The 24,533-nt window shown below is 54.5% G+C and overlaps 1 protein-coding gene across 6 annotated transcripts in view; it reads left to right on the forward strand.

Moving 5' to 3' along the window:
* The window catches only part of RGS3 (regulator of G protein signaling 3), a 199,394-nt gene that overhangs the window by 31,030 nt on the left and 143,831 nt on the right, over nucleotides 1-24,533 (forward strand). For 5 of the 6 annotated variants that reach the window (XM_039506171.1, XM_039506172.1, XM_039506173.1 and 2 more), the window contains 6 exons: nucleotides 325-393; nucleotides 1,919-1,979; nucleotides 7,626-7,716; nucleotides 9,225-9,292; nucleotides 15,528-15,609; nucleotides 23,916-24,021. In XM_039506171.1, the coding sequence (XP_039362105.1) occupies nucleotides 325-393; nucleotides 1,919-1,979; nucleotides 7,626-7,716; nucleotides 9,225-9,292; nucleotides 15,528-15,609; nucleotides 23,916-24,021 (477 nt within the window). Of the gene's footprint in view, nucleotides 1-324; nucleotides 394-1,918; nucleotides 1,980-7,625; nucleotides 7,717-9,224; nucleotides 9,293-12,482; nucleotides 12,649-15,527; nucleotides 15,610-23,915; nucleotides 24,022-24,533 lie in introns of those variants that run through there. The other variant, XM_039506177.1, reaches the window with a different exon arrangement.

A 24,533-nucleotide genomic window follows, 5' to 3' on the forward strand; every position in this document is an offset into this window, starting at 1 on the left:
ACCTCCCCTTGCAACAGCTTGTCAATAACAAATGTCTCCTTTGTTTAACCATGCAAGCAGCATGGCCCTCAAGTTCTTCGTTATGTAACAAACATGGATTGGAGCTTGCAGCCTTGTTAATTTTAGTAAATTAGTGCACAGTAGCTCGTTTGAGAAGACTGCCAATTATGGCAATTGCTGGGAAGCTCCATGTAGGAATCAGTGGGGCCGGGAGTGGGGGATGCGGCGTAGCTGGAGCATTAAAGGAACACTAAACCCACCCCTCGGTGTGTGTCCTGGTGGCGATGGGTGCTCTCACCCTGTCCTTTCTGGCTTCTGTTACAGCCCCGTTCAAGAAGAAGATGAACACAAGCGTCTTCTGGTTACAGTCTGGAACCAAGAGAGGAATTCCAGGTAAAGCCACTGCCGGGACGGGGCTGGGGTTGGAATGCTGCTGAGCCGTCTCTTTAACAAGGTTTGGAAAGGCTGGAGAAGGGATAAAAATACCATCTGCTCTGGCCACTTCCACGTGAGTTCCTGCGGAGCCTCGGTCCCGTGACCCAGCCTGGCGTCAGGGGGTGTCACATGGGTAGAGCGAGAGCGTGATGTGGCTGCTTGATCTGAGCAGTGGCACTGGACTGAAGGGTGGGTGAAGCACGTCTGCACACCCGGCCTCAGCACATGCCTCTGCTCAGGGGGCTCTGTCGCACGCTGGGCCCCGAGTGCTGCTGGGAAGCCGTGGATGCTGACTGCTCTCTGCACTCTGGCCGTGACCTCGGGTGATCCGGGGCTGCTGCTACGCTGACATTGAAGCAAACTGCAGTGCCAAGAGCAGACGCTGCTGGGGCCGGGGGAGCATTTTGCACAGTTGCAGAGAGGTTAGTTAGCCTAGGGGAAGCCTGCACAGTGTCTGCTCACACCGATGCCTGGTGGTAGCCCAGGAATGGCTCAGTGCCCACCCCGCATGCTGCAGGCAGCTTCACGTGCATGGCACATGGGCAGCCTGTTTCCAGTTGTGCTGGCCATGGGTGCAACCAGTCCAGATGTTCAGCATGCTGCACCCAGCTCCGAGGCCACTGAGTGGCATCCCTCACCAGAGGCACAAAGGGGCAGGATCAGACATCACATTGGGGGCAGCCAATGCTGGAGCCCATGCTAATGCCACACTGACTTAGGTGCATTACATTCTGCCCATATGCAAACGTGGTGCAGCCCTCCCAGTATCCGAGAAACTAAAGAAGGAAAAGTCCTGGTGGATCATTTACGCTGCAGCTCAGGTCTCAGGTCCCTGCATGGCAGCTGTCAGCAAATGCCAGTGTTGTAAAGGGCCGGGAGAGCTTCGGTCTCCGAGCAAATCCACGTAGTGGCCAAGCCGGTATGCCAGACGGGCTCTCCAGCGCCCCTCTGCTGTGCAGGGACGGATGCCCAGGCATGCAGAACTGCCTCCGTCTCCACAGTAATGCCCAGCAGGTGTCGAGCAGCAATGCCGCATGCTGCTGCAGCCTGGCTCCAGAGGAGCGTTAGCTTTTTTAACTACCTAACTAACCTCCAAGCCCCTGCCCCTCTGTGCCAGTCTGGGGTGGGAATCCAGCCACGACCATCTTTGGAGTGACACCGCGATCGGAGAGGAGCTAACACAGGAGGGGCCAGACCAAAGTGCAGGGTGACCTGGCGAGATCAGCGCAGTGGGGGCGCCTGCTGCCCGCAAAGCCCTGCCCTCAGAGAGAGGACAGAGCCCAAAGGTGCATGTGTGTCGGGGAGAGGAGGTGTGTAGCGCTGTGTCTCCTCAGCCCTGTGCTAACATCACTCCTGCAGGAGCCAGGCCCTCCTGGCGGAGGGAAGGGGCGGGAGCCGCGCTGGTGGGGAAGCTGCCCTGGGCCTCGGGGGTAAGGAGGGTTTAAGGGGAGACGCTAACCCTGCTCTCTGAATCCTTCTCCAGACAGAGCCAGCTAATCGGCTGTATGAGCTTTGGCGTGAAGTCGCTCCTGACCCCCGACAAGGTACAGTCCCTTGTGGGTACGGAGCACACACTGAGTTTGGGCCCTTCCTGTGCGCCAGGTGGGAGGAGGCGATATCCTCCCGTCCGAGGCACAGTGCCCTTGGCAGAGCCTCCCTGCGGCTGGGAGGGAGGGCGCCAGGGCCTCTGCGGGAGGCTGGCAGGAGAGTGGATTGGAAGTGACAGCTGGGGGTTGTTTTCCAGTGGAGAGAGCATTTCCGACAATGTGGTGAGCACGTACCCAGCTCTGCAGCGGGCGGAGGAAGCTGCTCTCTTTGGTCTGGGGCTGCGGGGAAGGCAGAGGAGTCCTGACAACGGCCTCCCTGCCCTGCAGGCGCCTCCTGGCCCTCTCCACCGAGGCGAGCGCAGTGAGGCTGCTGAGGTGGGGAGCCGGAGGGCCGGGGGAGTGAGGGAGTGGTGGTGACTCTCGGCCAGTGGCGCCTGCTCACCTTGGAGGTACAGGCCATGGGCTGACAGGGACCCCATCTGCTGCTTGCTGGCACTGACACCAAACACCAGTCCAGGTTCAAGGCTGCAAAAGGCCGCCCGGTCTTGGTTGAGTGAGGCCTGGGTGGCTCAGCAGCAGGGCCGGTGCTACCATTGAGGTGAACTAGGCGGTGGCCCTGGGCGCCAAGATTTGGGGGTGCCAAAAAGCGGTGTCTCCAATTTATTTTTTACAGTGGTTCCTCCCCGAGCGCGCGGTCGCTGCTCCACTTCTCCCGCCTCCCAGGCTTGCAGCGCCAATCAGCTGTTTGGTGCCGCAAGCGTGGGAGGAGAATTGGAGCGGGGCAGCGTGCTCGGGGAGGACGTGGAGCAGAGGTGAGCGGGGAGGTGCTGCATGGCTGGGGAGCCTCAGGGCAGGGGAGGAGCTGCCACGGGGGTGGGGGCGCCTCAGGGTGGAGGGGGGGTGGGGAGCTGCCGCAGGGCTGGATGGGGGGGGCGCAAGGTGGAAGTTTCGCCTAGGGCACGAAACTTCCTTGCACCGGCCCTGCCCAGCAGCCCCAGGGCAGAGTGCCAGGCTGTGCACTGGCCTGTGGCTGGTGAATGCAAGTGCTGCCCATCCTGCCCAGAATGGGGCTGTGTGCAGCACCCAGGGGGAAGAGGCGCTCTGCTTTCCCGTCCTGCAGCACCCCAAACCCTGGGCTCCTCCCTGCTGGGGCCGGCCTGGGGCATCCTGCTGCCTTTGTGTCACTGATCTGCAGATCAGGGACTGTGTTCACCCTGGCCGGAGCTGCCCCAGCACTGGCGACGGTGGGGAGAACAATGCCTGTCTCCCCACCTCCTGGAGGCCCTGGGAACGCTATGACCTGCCCCCAGGGGGACGGGCCCTTCCCTCTCCCAGCTGGTGAAAGCTCCTTCCCAGCCCTTTGCTGAGACTACCGTCGTTGAGCCTTGTCCCAGGCACGCGGGAAGGGCCAGCCCCTCTCACGGGACCTGGAGTTCCCTGACCCTTCTGCCCACACCCAAGCATGATTCAGCCCAGGGGGTAGCCCAGAGATGGTGCTGGCCTTGACGGTTCACCACCAGTTCTGGGCAATGGACACAGCTCAGTGGCCAAGGCTGATCGTTCCCGACATGCCACCAGCCTGGGGCCTGCAGACTGTGTGTAGCTGTCGACCGGTCTGGGGAGCGGATGTGGGGGGAGCTGTATTTCAGTGGCTCCCAGCCCCCTAGTGCTGGGCCCAGCGGGTGCCCTCCTGCTGCCATCAGCATGCAGAGAACACTGCTCTGCGGGGGCTGGCCCAGGCAGGCGTGGGGCGAGAGGTGCTGGCTGCTAACTGTGGCAGCCTGTTTGCTCAGTGGCATAGGCCATTCCTGAGCACACTGCCCCTGCTCTGTAGCCCTGGCTGAGGCCAGGTGTCCAGTCGAGGCACTGATTTAACCCTCTGAAGCCCAACACAATAACACTTCCACGGTGCGTTCCGCCCCTCGGCCCCCAAGGGCTCTGCAGAACTCACCGCCCATGGAGCCCCATTTTACAGGTGAGGAGAGTGAGGGTGAGAATTCTCTTTCCAGGAGTGGCACCGGTTTGGGGTGCCCAGCTGTGGGGAGCAGGCAAGGCGAGGGGCAGAGTGAATGGGGCACCGTGGCTAGTCAGAGGGGGGCGGGGGGCCTCAGGTGTGTGAGTGCGCTGGTTCCAGTGGGGTGCTTACAGCAGGGCATGGCAGATGGGGGGAGCCTTCTGAGCCCCAGCTGAGGGTGCAGCATTGTGCAGCCTGGGGAGGAGAGGGAGCAGGTGTCCCTAGCTGGGAGAGCCCCGTCTCTAGCTAACAGTTAATGTGAAAAGAAGAGTGTTGGAACAAGGGAGATAAACCCGCCTGGTTCCGTGTTTAACCCAATCCCTAACAAGGGACCAGGCTGCCACCTTCCCGGGGGTAGATTGTCTCCCATCTGCTGCTGTGGGACAGGACACTGGGCTAAACTGGCCTCGGATTTGAGCCATTCTGTGTTCAAACCCCCATCTTGTCCCCTTCGGCTCCCCGCCCCGGCTGTCCTTGCTGTTAGCTGCTCCGTATCCCTTGGGGTAACTGCATCAGGGCGTGGTACTAACCCGCCCTTCGCAGCCAGCGATGCCCCTGCTGGTGGGAATTCACTCACCCTCATCCTGTTACCAGGCCGGGGTAGGCGCCTGCTGCCCCCCTCAGCTGCTGCATTTTGTCATTCAGTGTCTTGGAGAAAATACATGAATGGCTGGGCCAGTGCCTGCCTCTCCCAGCATTGCCCACTCCTGTCAAGCCAGTGCTGCCACCTGTTGGCACTTTCCTGGTAACACAGCTTTAAAATCTACTGGGGTTTTCTTCCTCAAATAAACCAGCAACTCTGCTAAAGTAAATGGCTTCCACAGATCCCCACTTCTGGGTCCTGAGAAACAGGCAACCCAGCAGCTGGCAGACTGGACCAGGCTGAGCTCCATCCAGCCGGTGCCCTGTCACTGGCAGTGGCCAGCACCAGCAAGTGCAAGAATCCTGCAACACCTGGCTCTGGAGTAGGGGGACCAGACGTCCCATTTTTAAAGGGACAGTCCCGTTTTTTGGGACTTTTTCGTATGTAGGCACCTATTACTCTCCACCCCCGTCACGGTTGCTAGCTGGTAACCCTAGCCCACAAGGAAATGTCATCTGAACCCCCTCAGCTAGAGACTGCTTCCTGGCGTCGGTGTCCAGGGCTGGGGTTCACACTTCAGACAGGGCATTGAGAAATCCAAAGGGTTCAGGAAAGAGCGACAAGAAGGTCTGGAAACCTGCCTTGTAGCAAGAGACCAAACCAGCTCAGTCTATTAAGAGAAGGTTCAGAGGTGACTTGATCACAATCTTTAAGTCCCTGTACAGGGAGGAGATTTGAGAGCAGATTTAGTCTAGATCTAGTGAAGCAGACAAAGGCAGAGCAAGATCCAGTGGCTGGAAGCTGAAGCCAGACGAATTCACACTAGGAGTGGGGTCTACATTTCCACTCATCACTGGAAAAGCCTTGCCAAGGGATGTGATGGATTGTCTGTCTCTTGACATCTTTAAACTAAGACTGGGCGTGTCTTTGTGTTCTAGCTCCACTGGAAGGGATGAGTTTGATGCAGGAATCCCTGGGCGAGATTCTCTGGCCTGTGCTATGCAAGAGATCAGACTGGATGATCATGTCTGGTCTTAACAGCCGTGAATCTATTCATCTGCTTGCTCATGCCTTGAAACAGGGGGCTCATGTCCCCTCTAAAACTTGTGTTTTAGTCTTTAATAGTTACTACTGTGACTCTGGTACTTTGAGCCATATCAATGTCCAATGTTCTTTTGAATCTTGCTAAGCTGTGGCAATGAGTTCCACAGGCGAATTGTGACTTCCAGACTGTATGGGTAGAGGCAGGAGGCAGGTGTGCACACACAAACACACACACATCCTGGAGTCACAGAGGCAGGGTCTGGAGGCTGATGCTGTGAACACACAGCTGTCCCTCGCGTGGCTGGCATGAGCTGTCTTCAGGGTTCTGCAAGGTAATTCAGGAATCTCAGCGACAGTTTCCTGCCCACTGATTTGAGACTCTTCTTTAACCAAACCCTTTGTCCATGGTGTATGGAATGCCCTGCCCAGCCTGGCCCGCAGCATGCGTGGGACGTGGCGAAAGAGCCCTGGCATTGCCCGCCCAGTGTGGATTGCAGATGACCTCTCTGGTGGTAGGGCTAGAATACTGGCCACCTGCTGAGCTGCCAGTATGGGGCACACGCAGTGTAGACACATTTCAGTGAGGGACTGGGCTGGAACAACTGGTTAATTTCACATAGGCCACGCCGCAGCACGTTCGGTCAGCACTTCCTGGTGACAGATTTATAGCAGTGACCTAGTTCTGATATGGTCCTTTTGCATTATGAGGCTAGAGACCCACCTGGGAATACCCCTTTCTCACCAGACTCCCTGGATGACAGTGAAGTGGCAAAATACAGTGGCTCCAGGCCCTACCCCCATAGCAGTCCCTGATGCTGGCAGCATAGCTAGGGGACGGGGGTGTGTAGCCAGACAGCCTCTGTGCTCCAGCTATTTCCAGCGGCTGGAATGGCCCTTTGGGGCTATGGGCAGTGGGGGAGCCCTGCCTCCGGGAGGGAGGCCAGCAAGTGAGTCCCTATCTCGGGCTTGCTGTGACAGTGCTCGTGTGCGCTGGAGCTGAGGCCTTTCCATGCTAATGGCTGGAGGCCCGCGAATGGCTGAGCACAACCATTGCATCTGTTCCCGAGTCAGAGCAGGTGCAAAATCTGCTTTTCCTGTCACCAAACTGCACCTGGGTCCAGCAACCGGCAGGCCGGGGAGGAACAGAGCGGGGAAATAGCCCCAGTGAGGAGAGGGGTCTGAGCAAGGGATGTGGGGCCCTGTCACCCCCACCACAGCTGCCCCCTGTACCCTCAGCTCCCAGTCTCTTGTGCTCTCCTGCACCTGCTGCATCCTGCTCCTCCTTCACTCTGAGGAATCCCTCTTCCCGTCTCACATGCTCTCCTTCCACGCAGGGCCAGCTCCAGGTGTTCTGCCGCCCCAAGTGGCGTGCAGAAAAAAAAAAAGCTGTGGCAGTGCGATCGCGCCGCTCCACTCTTCAGTGGCAATTCGGTGGCTGGTCCTTTGCTCCCAGAGGGAATGAGGGACTTGCCGCCAAAGACCCGGAGCTGCCGCCCCAATAGCGGCCGGAGGGCCGCCCCCTGGTATTGGCCGCCCCAAGCACCTGCTTCTTTAGCTGGTGTCTGGAGCCGGCCCTGCTTCCACGGTGCTCCCGCTGCCTGGCACTCCCTGCGTCAGTGAGCCAGGCAGGCGCCTTCCCTTCTGCTGCAGTGCCCGGCTCACATGTCAGCCCCTGAGCTCAGCCAGCGCAGACACAGGGCGCCAGGGCCCTGTCTGCTCTGGGACACGCCCCTGTGCTGGGGCTGGCTCAGCCTCGGGAATCAATGGTGCTGCTGGTGGCCCCTCTGGCAGCACTGTGGATGCAGGGCCCCAGGGCCACCAACTTTGCTGACACTGGGCTGGGGCCTGCTGGGTGCAGAGGGTGTTCTGCCCAAGCAGGCACTGCGCAGCCAGCACCCTGCACTCACAGCCCTTGCACAGACACACTCTCCTGCGGGGTTGGAGGGCAGCTGCCCTGCTGAGCATGAGCTCTGCGGCTCTCACCCCCTCTCTCTGCCCCTAGGAGGTCAGCGGCTGGTACTATCTCCTTGGCGAGGACCTGGGCAGGACCAAGCACCTGAAGGTGGCCACGCGGCGTCTGAAGCACAGCAGAGGTGGGTCCCCCTCAGCAGCATGCTCTGGGGAGTGGTACGTCCCAAGAGCTAGCAGAGCATGGGTTCTCGTGCCCTGCCTCCTCCCCACTGTCAGTGTGTGGAGACAGGCTCCAGTGGAGAGCAGATTAGCAGAGCCCCCCATCCTATAGCTGGCCTCCAGGTCTATGTGGGCCTTCAGGGGAGACTCCCTGCCTGTGCTGCGTGGAGCTGGGCCTGGCTGGCAGCCTCCATTTGCCGTGCTCCAGGCAGTACTGCCAGTTCAGTAAGAAGAACAGGAGGACTTGTGGCACCTTAAAGACTAAGAAATTTATTTGAGCATAAGCTTTCGTGGGCTAAAACCCACTTCATCGGATGCATGCAGTGGAAAATACAGTAGGAAGATATATATACACAGAGGACATTAAAAACAACAAAAATTTTTCAAAAACAGACTCCAACGAGAAACTGCAGAATTGGAATTAATTTGCAAACTTGACACCATTAAATTAGGCTTGAATAAAGACTGGGAGTGGATGCATCATTAAACAAAGTAAAACCTATTTCCCCATGCTAATTTTCCCCCTACTGTTATTCACACCTTCTTGTCAACTGTTGGAAATGGGCCATCCTGATTATCACTACAAAGTTTTTTTTCCTCCTGCTGATGATAGCCCACCTTAACTAATTACCCTCGTTATAGTCAGTATGGCAACAACCATTTTCATGTCAATGCCCCCCCTGCCAGCTCCTCCTCCCCTACTGGGGGGGAAGGCGAAGGAACTGTTCACACCTCGACTGCTCTCAGCTCTCCTGTGGAAAGTTCAGCCCTCCAGCCCAGGGCCACTTCAGGGGAGGAGGAGGGGCCTGGCCTGGCAGCCATATTGTCTGTACACAGCCTGGATTTCCCGACCCAGCGACACTCAGACATTGTGGTAATGGGGCCATGTTAGCACGTACCCAGGAGCGATCCTGGGTGACCCACAGAGAGGGGGCATCTCCCCCCCCCGTCTCTCCCACTCGCTGTGCCTGTCACCACACGCCGCTGCATCTCACGTGCTCTCCAGCTTTGGGCCAGCAGCCGCCAGCCTTGGGGCCACTGAAATCAATGGATTCCTTCCTGTTGCCTCCAGTGAGCTTTGGATCAGGCCCTTGCTGAGTTCTCCATCCTGTCCGGCTCTAACCTGGGGCTGCCCAGTGTCTGCAGGAGTGGAGCAGGCCTGGGACCGGAGATGTGCTGCGGGGGTGGTGTGCACACCGTGGGGTCTGGGCTGGGACTCCGTCGCAGGGCAACATGTGTGCAGGGCACGTGGCAGCTGCCCATCATGCCACCCTCAGTGGATCAACAGGGAATTTCTGGGTCTTCGAATAACCACAGGAAATGCCCCCATGTTCCAGTCTGGAGCTGGTGCCCCCATAGATTTCATGGTGCTTGGCCTTTGTGCAGAGGGAGAAGACGCTGTCAAAGGCAGAAGCGTCTGCGTGGTGCCTAAGAGCAGCCTACGTGACGTGCTCTTTCTGTTGCCTTCTAGAGCCACCCCGGGCGAGCCAGCGGGCTGAACTGGGAACCCAGGAGGCTGAGAACATGGAGCAGCTCAAGGTAGGTGTGCCAGGGCCAGTGCTGCCCTGACAAGCTGAGCCCAATGGCTGCAGCACAGCACTAGTGACCCAGGAGCAGGGGCGGGAGACGACGCTCATCTGCAGTGTAGCAGGGCAGAGACCAGCAGGGAGGAGAGGAAAGTCTGGCGTTGCTGAGCAGGGGATTCAGAACGGGACCGTGAAATGAGTGGGCCTGTGATGGTTTCTCACACGCAGAGACAAGCCAGAATTACATTTGCTGTATACAGCAAAGCCCAGTGGGCAAATCTTCATGAGAGAGAGCGCAGTGTGTGTGACTCCTCTGTGGCAGGTTGTGTCTGAACGCAGCAGGGTGGCTTTTTTTTCCGTTTAGGCCCTGTCCACACTCCAGCATATAGGCTGATTTTGTGAGCAGTTAGTGACTCTAAACGCAATTGGTGTCTTCATGCAGCATGGTCAGTAGCCAGGACCCATAGCAGCTGCAGGCCTAGGCTGCCCCATGGCTCTGTTCTGGCACCTAGATCAGCCCTCTGTTTTGTTGCTGTGTGAACTGGACCCCTGGCCATGTAACCAGGCTGGTTGGCCCCCCTCCCTCCATTCTCTATGTAGTGGGACGTCCCAGGGTGCACTGTTACTGCTGCGGTATGTGCGTCTCCTGGGCACTCTATCCCCTGCTGGGGCCTTATGAGGATAGGGGTCCAGATTTCCCAGAATGCACTGGTATGTACCTAGCTGGGTGGCATGGCAGGTGTAGGTGCAAGGCACAAAGACTCCAGCGTGGACCCAGCGCCCCACCCCTTGTGACCAGGTCAGATGGGAGAATTGCAGCTGGTCAGAGTGGCTGGAGCTGCAGTGTGGATTGGACCATGAAGGTGAGATCTGTGGGAAACAGGCCTTGAGCGACATGCACCCCATGGGGAAGCTACCTGACAATGTGGGAATGTGCCTGTGCTTCCCTGCACACGTGCTACGGGGTGGTGCTGGAGAGCCCGGAGGCCATGGCAAGGCTTTGCTCTAGCTCAGGGAGAGGAGTGATTCATTCCAAAGACTTTCAAAGGAGCCAGAGCTGTGTGACTAGACTCGGGGTGGGCAAACTTTTTGGCCTGAGGGCCACACCTGGGTATGGAAATTGTACAGCGGGCCATGAATTCTCATGAAATTGGGGGTTGGGGTGCAGGACGGGGTGAGGGCTCTGGCTGGGGGTGTGGACTCTGTGGTGGGTCCAGAAATGAGGAGTTCAGTGTGCGGGAGAGGGCTCCGGGATGGGGCAGGGGGTTGGGGTGCGGGAGGGTGAGGGCTCTGGCTGGAGGTCTGGGCTCTTGGGGGGGGCTGGGGATGAGGGTTTGGGGTGCAGGAGGCTGCTCCAGGCTGGTACCAACGGGCAGGAGTGGGGGCAGGGCTGCAGCAGGGGATTGGGGCGTGGGAGGGAGTCAGGGGTGCAGGCTCCGGGGTGCAGGCTCTGGGAGGTGCTTACCTCAAGCAGCTCCCAGAAGCAGCAGCATGTCCCCCCTCCAGCTCCTATGTGGAGGCAAGGCCAGGTGGCTCTGCACGCTGGCTCTACCGCAGGTGCCGCCCCTGCAGCTCCCATTGGCTGTGGTCCCTGGCCAATGGGAGCTGTGGGGACGGCGCTTGGTGCAGGGGCAGCGTGCGGAGCCCCTTGGCTGCCCCTACATGTAGGAGCTGGAGGGGGGACGTGTCGCTTCCTCCAGGAGCTGTGCGGAGCAAGTCCCTGACCCCGCTCCCCAGCAGGAGCTCAAGGGCCAGATTAAAATGTCTGAAGGGCTGGATGTGGACCCCGGGCCGTAGTTTGCCACCCCGGACTAGACCGTGCTACGGACACCTGCTGATCTGTCTGAACATGCTGCGTTTTCACCCTACGTCTTTCCAGTGGATGTTACATTAAATCCTTTGCCATCCGAGTTGGGCGCTTGAGACCGAGGTCTCTGTGATTTATAGGAGAGGCAACGATGGGAAACAGCAACACAAACACGGGGCCCACGTCGGAAACTGGGCCCAACCGGCCCTGTGATTGATCTGTGCCAAATTTGCCTCGCTGCTTCCCTCAGCTGCATTCTCAGTTATTTGTTTTAAACTGTAGGGTTGAGCTAGACAGACCAACCCAGCGCCCTTATCCCTCCCTTCCTCTCACATAGGCAGGGTTTACATTCAGCCGGCGCTGGCCGGAGTGGAGCTCCCTCCTGTAAATATTTCACCCCCCCTCGGAGTTTTTGTAGCATGGTGTGGGGGGATGGGGGCTCCGGGAAATGCCCTGTAAGAATGAACACCACTGACCTCAAAGATGGCAAACTGGGGGAGGCAGAATGGCGGCCGGTCAGCTCAGCGCGGTCCCAGGCTGGCAGGGCTAGACACGGCCGAGCCAGTTTGGTTAGTGACTTCAAAGCAAGCCCTTTGTGTCCTCTGCTAGTTAAAATCCCTCTCACCCACAGCCACCAGACCATGCTGCAGGGACAGGGACTCCGGGGCCTCGGTTTGGTTGGGGTTGGAAGCCTTGCCTCATTTCTGCCCTGTGGAGGAAGCTGAAAGGAGCTTTCTTCGGGCTTTGTTTAGCTGCATTCTGCAAGGGTTCCCCTGTGACTCGGCATTCCTGGGAGCTGCTGCTGCAGTGTGCAGAGAGGCCATGTCACACAATCCAGCTTTGCACTGCATGTCTGACTTGAGGCAGAGTTTTGCTGTGCCTTTAATTCTGAAATTAAACCATGGGTGCCACTGACCTCCAAGCTTTGGGTCGTGCTTCCCCCCGCCCCCCTGTAAACACAAAGCAGTATTGTGCGGGTGTGTTCTGTGAAAACAAATTCTTCCTTGGTTTCCTAAAGCAGAATCACTTTTCCTCCCGTATCTTTAAACTAGCGTACGGAGTCTTTTTACTGAAGTGAAGCTTGTGCCGCCGAGGCCTGTGAAACGCTGCTTACACATCCTCCAAGTGTTTGTGAGAACCTCGCAATAACAAAGTGCTCTGTGCCGCTGAAGAATGCAGCAGGAACAAAAGCCACATCAACAGAGAAGGGACTAGGGAATACTGAATAGTTGACAGGAATTTTAATATAAAACTCTCTCTCTTCCTTGTCACTTGGAGTTTTCAGGAAGCCCTCTGTCTTATCGTAAAGCGGCATACAGCACAGACAGGGGCTTGGGAGGTGAAAGGTGGCTTCCTGCCATTCTTCTCTAGCGCTGGGTTCCCATGGGCGGTCATGCCAGTTTCACTGTGGCTTGTTCCATGCTGTTGTGATACAAGGAGACCAGGATTCCTGCTCCTTTGAGGGATTTAATTTCCATGGGCTAGCGGCAAGTTTAGAGCCTGCAATCATGAATCGCTTCAATGGACTCTGCAAGGTGTGCTCGGAGCGGAGATACAGACAGGTCTGTGGAACCCAACCCTAATCCGAATGCAAAGTGAATCCATCTGGGGGGTGCATGTCTATTTCAGAGTCCGAGTTAGGCATATGTGCGTGTGTGTGTTCTCCCCCTGCTGCGCTGGCTGTGTGTGTCAGGCTATTTCTCGTGTATTGGTTTGTCAGGATTGTTTTGCAAATGCTGTTATAGCAAAGATTGTGGAAATGCTTGGCAAGTCGGCGGCTGTGTAGATATGATTTCTGTCTGCGTACGGGCCGATCTGCAGAAGTGTGGATGGCCCCATGGTGGGAGCGAGCATTCAGCTTGCGCTAATGGCCTGAGTGTTAGTGCTCGAAGGACCTGCTGTGTCCCGGGGAAGTTCTAAGCTGAGCGGTAGTGTCCAATGTCCCGTTCATTAGTGGAGAGGAGGGCACTGCAGACTGGTAAGCAGATCCTTCCTTGTGTTTATCAGGCCTGCTTTGGGGAGACACTGATGGCTGCTAGGAAAGAGTCTTGCTGAGGTTATAAAGAAAAGTTCCAAGTTCTGTCTGACAGGGTTTGTCCGTGGCTCTGTCTGTCGCAGGGTATTTTTAATGGTGTAAATGTGGCTGTGTAGATGGATCTGCCTTGGCATTTCTGACACCAGCTCCCCATTGCTCTGCAGTGGGGTCATGGCTCACTCCCAGGCATACTGGGGTCCCAGCCCCTTTGTTGAGTTCTCCTGTTTACCCTAGTTCTGAGGCTAGGGCTGGGATTGCGGGATCGGGTATATGTGGCACTGCACTCCCTTCAGTGCAATGAATTAGTTTCACAATGTAGATGCGAAGAAGACAGAGCAGAAGGAGTCTCCTTGGTTAAACATGCCCCATCCAGTCTCTGGGCTGGATAAAGGCAACTCCACTCCGCTCTGCATGTGGAAATGGTTTACTATGCCTCTTGTCTTGGGCCATGTTAATTCTTGGTCTCCCAAATCCATTGAAATCTCCCCTGGCTCCTCCCCCACACCAGGGGTGTAGAGTTCTGATAACTCGGTGCCGTCTAGGGTACTGAAGTCACATGCCATCTCTGCACCCACCTTCCCTGTCTGGGTTCACACTTCCCAGCCCTTGTCTGCAGCGCGGGTGCAGCTGGGAGCTGTAGCCCAGAGCCCGAGCTCCAGTGTTTTGATCACTCCATCGTGAAGAGCAGAGCTGGGTTCCTTTTTCAGTAACGAAGATCTGTGCTCAGCTGCTGGTTCTCTTGATGCTGCATGAGCAGAAGTGACTCCAGCTCACTCTCCTGTGGCCGGGCTGGCTCTTCAGGGCTAGCAGGAGACATAACATGGCTCTGCCAGGGAAAGCTGCAGATCTGACATGCAGACCCACAGGACAGAGTAAGACGGTGCTGTTTTCACCCTGTCCCTTTGGGTCACCATCCCCACGTTTGAATGGGCTAGTGACATAAAACCCCCTTCCCCCTTCAGGGCTAAGAGTGTCTCTGTCAGTGGTCCAGGGGCAGAGGTGGGGATGGGAAGCCAGGGCTGGGGTCCGTGGCGTGGGGCTGTCCAAAGAGCTGCTCACCGAGCTCTGGTCAGGATTCCCAGGCCTAGAAACCCCCCTCTGGCCCTGTGTTTGAGCTACGCATAGAGAAGGGTCAAAGCTGAAGAGCCACCACCAGCATTTTGGCCTGTTTGTGACCCACCAAGCCCCAAAGCTACCCGTGGTGGTGGGACTGGGCGTGCTCTTAATGATGCCAGTGGAAGGGAGTTTGGGTTCGGAAGCCCACTGCCATGCTAGGGAAATGCTGGGAGACAGGGCGTGGAGCTCGGCAACCCGATACTATTGTGATTTCAGCTTCGCTTTATTAGAGCAAAAGATAGAAAGAGGCTTAGATTAAACTCTCCTCAGCCAGGATCTGTGGTTGCTTATACTGGGTCCCTCAATGGGATCCATCCTTCTGGCTGTTTATTTCCAGAAATCATGTGGGTCAGTTGGTTTCCCCCCACCCCCCTTCTTTTCAGTAAACCAGGAAACGTGACAAACTTCTCTGAAATAACATGTATAGGAACTGTGACTCTGAGCTCCCGCTGAAAGGCAGCCTGCAACCAATGAACTTCACTCTGTTCCTGAGAGCTCACAGCCTCCGGGGTCAGCGTGGCGAGGGGAGCCTTTCGCTTGTTCCCTGAATGCTGATGGAAAAACCCCATGAACACTCCATCCCTTCCCTTCAGAACTCCTTCCAGCCATATCCTACTCAATGAAAATACTTTAGCACAAAATTATGTGTGAGGCTTTCAGAGCGTCTTCGTTCCAACTGCTTTACAAATATGAATATACTAAGTCTTGCCACAATCCTGCAAGGTAGGGAAATGTCATTATTTACATATTACATAAGGGAAACCGAGGCACAGAGAGTTGCTCAAAGAAGTCACACCGGAAGTCTTCGTCAAAGCCAGGAATAAAATCATATCTCCTGGTTCCCAATCTTATCCTTTAACCCATCCTTCATCCCACCTCTAGAAGACTCCATTGGTTAGCAAGAGAAATTCAGGGGAGGGGAATTGTATTATCTGCCTGTAGTACAGGATACACAGCTCACCTGCTCACACATTGCAATGCCAAATTTTGTGTGATTTGTAAATGCCCTTTTAAATGCCCTTGGCTGCAGTCCAGCGTCAGATGTGTCAGCTATGTCCTGACCGTCTGCAGTAGTTTATGTCCTCCTACAAAGGGAGGACTTTTATACTGACAGCTGTTTGTTGTCTCTGAACAGTTCCATCCATCCCTCTCCAGTTGGCGATACAGATGCTGTTTTAATGTAGGCAGAAAAGTCCTGCGGCTGTGCATGAGCAAAGTGCTGGGTTCGTAGTGGTCACACACAGTAGCTGCCTTCCTGTGTAACAGGATGACTCTGATGTCTGTTTTCAGATTACAATCCCTCGAGGAAGGGATGGGTTTGGCTTCACAATCTGCTGCGACTCTCCAGTCCGTGTGCAGGCTGTAGACTCTGGTAAGAGAACAACCCATTTTTATACATCTTTTATTGTTGGACTGATTTGAAAGGGACTCCCCGGCCCCCTTTGCTTCCCTGTCTTAGGAGCCTCTCAAACCTCACAGAATTTTCCTTTTCTCTTGAACAGTTTCTTTTAAATGTCCCCTTTTTGCCTCTAATGAGGCCAGAGGCCAGCATGGCTGTCTCGTTACAGCACTGCCTGTGCTCAGCGCTGTACGCTCAGCAAGAAGGTATTTCGGTGTGACTGCTGGGCACAGGGCAGCGGGGGGGACTCCTGTGCCATTTCGTGGTGTTTGACACACAAATGGTGGCAACTAGTTTTTTCCTAATTGCTCATCGAGTGAGTAAAATTTGATTATGTAACGAGTACTCCAGACAGCCAGATATTGGGAGAGAGCGTTAATGGCTGGGTCCAAAGCCCATGGAAATCACTAGGAGCCTTTCTATTGACTTCAGTTGGCTTTGCATCAGTCCCTTCATTTCCACAGCAAAAGTCAGGAAATGCAAACGTTAAGTGGAAAAGCCACCTTAACTCTGCCCCTTGTGCTTATGCCTCACACACAGTGTTTAATGCTGGGATCCCATGCAGGTTCTCAAATAGGACAATATACTATTTGTGCTCTGTGTGGCATTCTGCAGTGTTTTGGTGTCAGTCTAATATACGTACTAGTACTGGCTGAGAAAGGTTCCCCCCCACAAAACATTTAGACAAAAACTATTTTATATGTTTTTGTTGGCAGATTTCGACAGAATTTTTCATTTTTTTGCCCGGAAAAAAAAACTCCCAACAAAACCATGAACACTGAAAATTGTTTGGTTTTCAACAACCGAAAAATTTCAGTGGGTCAGGCAAAATGTTTTGGCTTTACTGAAAATGTTTGCCAAACAGGCCAAAATATTACACATTTCAGTTGTCCAAAACTGACAACATTTCACAAACTTTGGGGTTTTAAAACGGACGCACTTTGGGTTCTTTTTAGTTGCGGTCTCGTTGTTGAGCATTTATGGGATGTGTTTTCAAGCTTTTCTCCAGAATCATCAGGGTGAGAAATGGATTTGTCTCTCCCACAAAAGTGACCTGGAAATCTAGTTTGCTATCCTGTACCTGCCTACTGAGGTAATGAGGAACCCAAATCTCATCTGCTTTTCCTGCATGTGAGTAATTGGGTCCTTGGTGTGCCTGAGGAAGTGAAAGTGCATCGCTGCCCCAATCCCAGGCCAGGGACAGCCTCCTGCAGCTGGGATGCAGCTGGCATCTCCTCCATGACACGGCTCAGCACGGGGGCTGCAGGAGCTGTGTAAATCCAGATCCCGAGGTGCGCTCCCTGCTGCATGCTGGTCTCTGCAGGGCTGTCAAGGTTCCTTCCCCACTCTGAACTCTAGGGTACAGATGTAGGGACCTGCATGAGAACCTCTAAGCTTAATTACCAGCTTAGATCTGGTTTTACTGCCACCACCCAAATCCTTTAAGACTTATTTGGGAAACTCTGTCTACCTTCCCCTGAGACTATCTCCCTCCCAGTAGCCTTGGGAGACTTCTCCACCAAGTTCCTGGTGGACACAGATCCAAACCCCTGGATCTTAAAACAAGGAGAAATTAACCATTCCCCCTTCTTTCCCCCCACCAATTCCTGGTGAGTGCAGATCCAACCCCCTTGCATCTCAAAACAAGGAAAAATCAATCAGGTTCTTAAAAAGAAAGCTTTTAATTAAAGAAAGAAAGGTAAGAATCATCTCTGTAAAATCAGGATGGAAAATACTTTACAGGGTAATCAGATTCATATAGCCCAGAGGAAGCCCCTCTAGCCTTAGGTTCAAAGTTACAGCAAACAGAGGTAAAATCCTCTTAGCAAAAAGGAACATTTACAAGTTGAGAAAACAAAGATAAAACTAACACACCTTGCCTGGCTGTTACTTACAAGTTTGAAACATGAGAGACTGATTCAGAAAGATTTGGAGAGCCTGGATTGGTGTCTGGTCCCTCTTAGTCCCAAGAGCGAACAACCCCCAAAACAAAGAGCACACAAACAAAAGACTTCCCTCCACCAAGATTTGAAAGTATCTTGTCCCCTCATTGGTCCTTTGGGTCAGGTGTCAGCCAGGTTACCTGAGCTTCTTAACCCATTACAGGTAAAAGGATTTTAGTGCCTCTGGCCAGGAGGGATTTTATAGTATTGTACACAGGAGGGCTGCTCCCTTCTCTTTATAGTTATGACAAGGGCTGATGTGGAGACTGGAGCACTGGGGGTTCAGAGGCACCCCAAATGAGTGCTCTGCCTGTGGTCCCCACCCCAGTGCAGGCATGAGATGGTGCCGAGGGCATGCTGCCGGCCCTCCCAGTCACAGGGGAGTTCCCCCCGCGAGAAGAGCCATGCCTGTCCTGGCTGGGGAAAGCTGGCAAAAAACGATGACTGTTTCTGATGGAAATAATCAACACCTGCTTGTGAGAAGCTAACCTGCCAGCCCACCCTGAGGAATGCCATAGGCCACAATAGTCAGGAAGCCAACACTTGATGCAGGAAACCACCTGGCACTGCCCCACCTGTAACTTCCCATTCCTTGGCAAAGTAACGGAGAAGCTAGCAGCAGCCATGCTTCAACAGCAAGTCTGCTGCATCCTGAGGCTTTGTCACCGGGCGTCGGAGCAGGGACAGCCGCACTGGCGCTGAAGAGGCTGCTCTCCTGGCCTTGGGTGTAGGTCCCATGTTGGTGCTTCCATGTTGTGACTTCCCCGCAGCTTTCAAACCAGTTACCACAATGGTCCGGTCAGTGTGGGGTGCAAATCCAGACCAGTGCATGGTTGTGTCATCACCTGCCCTGTAACCCTGGGCACCTCACGGTGCTTTGTTGCTGTAGCTCTCAGACTGGGCTGCTCCCAGCTAGCCTGACTGTCCATGTGCTAGACGGCCCTGGTTCAGCCGCTCTGACCCCTGTCTACAGCCCCACAGCGACTTCCACCAGCCTTGGTTACATCTGGCAGGGAGACCCTCACGCACTCCAAGTCCTGAATTTGCCCAAAGCCACATGCCCTGGGCAGATCAGAGCTTTAATATGGCTTATTTGTTCCTCTAAAGAGACAAAACCACATCACAGCTTATGAACCTCATTGGGGTGAACACAGCGCTGTTGGTTTATAGTAAAATCAAGTATTATTAATAATTAGCCATAGGTTAAGTGCTACTAAGTAAAAGAATAAAGTTAGAAAAGGTAACAAGCAAATAGAAGTGAAAACATGCATCTAAGAGTCTAAAACGTCACCTAGCAAGATACAGGCTTTGTTCTCTCACCAGTCGTTCTTCTTCCCTGCCGTGGCTGACTTTCCCTCAGTCAGGACCTTCCACAAAAGCACCAGGGGCTGGTTGCTCTTGTCTTCTTAGGTGAATCATCTCTATCTAAGCAGGTTTCTCATCTGCATTCAGTTCCAGAGACTTCAAGCTCCCGCTCCCCTCTTGGTTGAAGGACCAATCTTTCTCAGCTTGTACGAGCTCTAGCCTCTCGTGTTTCTCTAGTGCTGGAGGCCATATCTCCCAAAGGTCAATGACCTCGTGCTGTTCTTCCCTTCCTGTGGGCTTCCCATCCCCCCATATGATTTCGGTATAAATGAGGCTTCCATTGTTTGAGTCCATCATGCTTGATTTACATAGGAGACAAGTAAGTAGCTGTGTCTGGGCAGGCTGGGCAGCAGAATCTCAATGAGCATCCATAATTCCTCCTCTAGTATCAATACGGACGTTTTACCACCAGCGTGCTACAGGCATACAGAACAGACCTTCCATGATGCACGAATATTGTATTCAATGAGTTGATTCAATTGCTTATTATTTGAGATTTACATTCCGCTGTCTTTAGAGCTCCGATAAAGTGTCTCTGCCTGGGGCCTAGCCAGGCAGCCTCTTCCTCACACTTGTTAGCTGGAGAGCTTTGTTAGCTGCTATGTCAGCACATTCTCATTGTCTGTCAGAGTGTTTGGGAAGTAACTGCCTGGTCATGGTGCAGAAAGCTCGGGACTTTGTTTAGAGTGAGCTAACTCCTGGGGACTGGCAAACACATTTTAAGAATGATAATGTCAGTTTATGTCCATAACTTTGCCTCAGTTGCTCGCATCTGTATGACATGATGCTGGGAATACCCAGTGAGTGATGAGCTTTCCAGTGACAGATCACATGACATTTCCTAGCTACAGATGATAACAATAGTGAGTTGGGGTCAGGCCAGCTGGTATCAGGGGGCCCCTTGCCCTCTGCCCTCGAGCTGCTCAGAATGGCCCAGGCTGCTAACCTGCCTGTGTGACATAGTGGGACGGATGGCGCTGCACTACAGTGGCTCCACTTATTGCTCCAACAGCCCCAGAGAGTGGAAATGGGCAACTGCTCCTCTTCTACACCTCCCCCCATTGCAGGTCCCCCAGAGTAGCCAAGGGCAGCTGGTACAAACTCCATCTGGGCAAGTCCAGAGTGGCAGGGTTGGAAAGGAGAAGTGCTTACTTAGACCTGGCTGACTCGCCGTCCTCCCCTTCCGTTGAGGACATCTGCCTCCATTCATCCAAGTAGTATGGAACCGCGGTGCCCTGTTTGACTCAGCCGGAGTCTAAGAGAGAAGGTGGTGTCAGTGCATCGTCCACCTCCAGCCTGCTGGGAAGCTTCCTCACTTTGCTCAAAGGACGGCCTGGGCACGGTGGTCCATGTCTAGTTTTCCCCAGACCATGTCCATGGAGTTCACTGTACCCAGGGCTCAGTTGCTCATGCAGGATGCGGCATCCTGTTCCCTCCACAGGACCCATCTGGGCTCATCAGCATGAGTGTGGGTGGCCCAGTTGTTCTCTAGGAGAACAGCTGATAGCTGTGAATGTCTCGTAGAGACAGCCAAAGAGCCAGACTGAAGTGTCCAGAACTGTAAAACTGCTGGAGGGATTGTCTTCAAACATGGCTCGCATTTTCTGTCTTACTCAACAACATGGACAGTATTTTGTAAAGGAACCAAGTGTGTCTCTGGTGGAGCTGCATGGCAGGTGGTCAGATTTCCTGGGTAAACATGAGGTGTGTGGAACTTGTGTGTATATTCGCATCAATGGCTGTGTCAATCAATGGTGCAGACAATCTCCAAAGCTGGTGGTTATTCCAATACTTAGATCCACCAAACTAGCCACAAAACAGCTTCTATGATACCTCACTGGTTACCCAGGAGCCCAAACACAGTTCCCTTAAAGCAACCCACCCTTGGGCTTCCACCCAGACACCCAGGTCAAATATGATGAGGATTACGGAAAATCTTATTCATCATTTAAGAAAGTTCTACCAATCCCAAAGGATTGGGCACATTACCCACCAGGTCAATGAATATTTCAGATCTTACCCAATACACGTGTACAGCCAATTCCTATTAACTAAATTAAAATGTATTTAAAAAAGAAAGAGAGAGAGTATTGGTTAAAAGATCACTATAAATGCAGATACGAATACAGTTTTGAGGTCAGTTTTATAGTAGAGATGGGAGATTTAGTGTTGCAAAGAGTTCTTGGATCAGGCTTGAAGCAGTGATGAAATAAACTGCTGGCTTGTTAACTTGGTTGCTCCCAAATAATTGGAAGGTCCTCAGTCCCTTGGATAGATGCTCCCATAAGTATAAATCCATAATTCAGAGGTTTGAGCAGAAAAGTGGCAAAATGGAGGTGTTTCCAGGGCCTGGTATAGCTTCTGCCATGTGGAGGGAAACCCATTGTTCTAGTGTGTGGAAAATTACAGATAACAAGATGGAGTTTGGAGTCACATAGGCAAGTCACATGTCGATGCCTGCATTGCTTCATCATGGGGGGGATAGCTCAGTGGTCTGAGCATTGGCCTGCTAAACCCAGGGTTGTGAGTTCAATCCTTGAGGGGGGCATTTAGGGATCTCAGGCAAAAATCTGTCTGGGGATTGGTCCTGCTTTGAGTAGGGAGTTGGACTAGATGATCTCCTGAGGTCCCTTCCAACCCTGACATTCTATGATTCTATAGCAGAGGCCATTACCTTTACTCTAGTTAGAACATTCATACAAAAGTCTGTCCAGTGTGGATAGGCTTCTTCTGTAATTCATTGTGTTTGCTGATGAGCAATCAACAATATGCTGGCCAGACTGGATGCAAATTGCCCTGTGGATGCTATCACAGGAGCAGACACATATGAGATACAGATACATGGTCATTATTCATAACTTCAGATAGAAAAATGATACCTGCCTACAAACAGGATAATCATATTCAGCAAACTGTAACTTTTCCATTGGTGCCGTACTTGACACAGTTTGTACAAGATTTGTTGCAATTATAGAACAGTGGTAGCAACAATGATCTACGTGGTTACTTGCATCCGACGAAGTGGGTATTCACCCACGAAAGCTCATGCTGCAAAACGTCTGTTAGTCTATAAGGTGCCACAGGATTCTTTGTTGCTTTTACGTGGTTACCTTTAATCAATGTCACAGGCTGGAACTGTAGTGAGACTGTAGCATGTACATTTTACAGGGACGTGGTGTTTGACTTAAACAGGCATCCATAAATGACACTAACCTCATGGTATGCTTCACCCCTAGTTGGCCTGTTGCACACACAGTTCAGGCTAGCAATGACTGTCAGTTATTACAATCTGATGGCTTGGTGCTGGCTTCTTATGTTTAGGAGATTGAAGGTCTCAGAAAAGTTCCTAGTGGACACATATTTTTATCACATCAACAAGCACTGCCATTGACACTATTAACTCTCATTGGGAGTGGCCGGGAGAGGACCCAGTAGGTCAGACACGATGCTCACGGGGTGAGAACAGAATCTGGGAAGTAGGGAGGGAAGGGATGGGGTCAGTACGGGATCTGGGCAGTAGGGGAGGGAAGGGACAGGGGCAGTACCGCATCTGGGCAGTAGGGGAAGGGACAGAAGGGACTGCGTCATTATGGGATCCAGGTGGGAGAGAGGACAGGGATGGGGTCAGTATGGGATCTGGGCAGTAGGGAGGGAAGGGATGGGGTGAGTACGCGATCCAGGCATTAGGGATGGAACGGTTGGGGTCAGTACGGGATCCGGGCGTTAGGGAAGGAAGGGACAGGGTGAGTACGGGATCCGGACAGTTTGGAGGGAAGGGATGGGGTGAGTACAAGATCTGGTGGTAGGGAGGGAAGGGATGAGGTGAGTACAGAATCTGGGTGGTAGAGACAGAAAGGACGGGGTCAGTACAGGAACTGGACAGTAGGGAGGGAAGGGATGGGGTCAAGACAGGATCGGAGTGGTTTGGAGGGTAGGGACGTGGTCAGTACGGGATGTGGGTGGTAGGGAGGGAAGGCATGGGGTCAGTATGGGATCCTGGCGGTTCGGAGGGAAGGGATGTGGTTAGTACAGGATCTGGGCATTTGGGAGGGAAGGGACAGGATGAATACGGGATCCGAGCGGTAGGGAAGGAAGGTATGGAGTGAATACGGGATCTGGGCGGTAGGGAGGGAAGGGATGGGGTGACGACGGGATCTGGGAGGTAGAGAGGGAAGGTACGGGGTGAGTACAGGATCCGGGCAGTAGGGAGGGAAGTGACGGGGTCCTTAGAAGATCCGGGCGGTAGAGAGGGAAGGGATGGGATGAGTATGTGATCTGGGTGGTAGGGAGGGAAGGGACGGGGTCCTTAGAAGATCCAGGTGGTAGAGAGGGAAGGTACGGGGTGACTACGGGATCCGTGTGGTAGGGAGGGAAGGGATGGGATGAGTATATGATCCGGGTGGTAGGGAGGGAAGGGACGGGGTGAGTACGGCATCCGGGCATTAGGGAGGGAAGGGACGGGGTGAGTATGGCATCCGGGCGTTAGGGAGGGAAGGGACGGGGTGAGTACGGCATCCGGGCGTTAGGGAGGGAAGGGATGGGATGAGTATGTGATCCGGGCGGTACAGAGGGAAGGGATGGGATGAGTATGTGATCCGGGTGGTAGGGAGGGAAGGGACGGGGTGAGTACGGCATCCGGGCGTTAGGGAGGGAAGGGATGGGATGAGTATGTGATCCGGGCGGTACAGAGGGAAGGGATGGGATGAGTATGTGATCCGGGTGGTAGGGAGGGAAGGGACGGGGTGAGTACGGCATCCGGGCGTTAGGGGGGAAGGGACAGGGTGAGTACGGCATCCGGGCGGTAGGGAGGGAAGGGACGGGGTCCTTAGAAGATCTGGGCGATAGGGAGGGGGATCTGGGGTGAAGGAGCGAATGCCCCGGATGCAAAGCTGACCCCTGTACCTGTGTCCACCCCCTGCGGGGGGCTCTGTCCCGGGGCAGATTGTTGGCACGGCTCCTTCTCTCCATTAGGTGGCCCAGCGGAGAAGGCTGGCCTGCAGCAGCTGGACACCGTGGTGCAGCTGAACCAGCAGCCCGTGGAGCACTGGAAATGCGTGGAGTTGGCACATGAAATCCGGTGACTGTCCACACTCAGTACCCGTCGGGCTTGGGGGGGGGGCAGCCACGTGGGAGACAGAGAACAGGCCCCGGAGTGATGCTGAGCCCCGAGAGCTGGCCAGCTGAAGTGTGCGCTGAGCTGGCGGGCAGGTTTCCCTGCACAGCCGCCTCAGGGGTGGGGCGATCCCAGGAAAACCTGGACAGGCGGTACCCCCAGACTGGGCTGAGGCGGGAGCCTTGGCATGGGGCCCGTGTGCTGCAGAGGGGAGTGGCAGGTGGAGGGCGGGCCCAGCTGAGGGTTGCAGATTTGTGGGGCTGCCTGGGGGGGAGGGGGTACCAGTGTATCTGTGTGGGGAGAGTGGGGCGCGGGGGGAGCTGGAGGGGAGGGGAGGAGATAGAGCCTCAGAGGGGCACAGGGGTTTGGGGAGGGAGGGTCTCAGAGGAGGTGCAGGGGGCTGGGAAAGGGAGTTGGGGAGGGGGAGGAGAAGTCTCTGATTAGGGGTGTGAGGGAGGGGAGGCAAGAGTCTCTCG

Source organism: Mauremys reevesii, linkage group 19 (genome assembly GCF_016161935.1).
Source record: "Mauremys reevesii isolate NIE-2019 linkage group 19, ASM1616193v1, whole genome shotgun sequence".
In the NCBI taxonomy this organism is placed as follows: domain Eukaryota; kingdom Metazoa; phylum Chordata; order Testudines; family Geoemydidae; genus Mauremys; species Mauremys reevesii.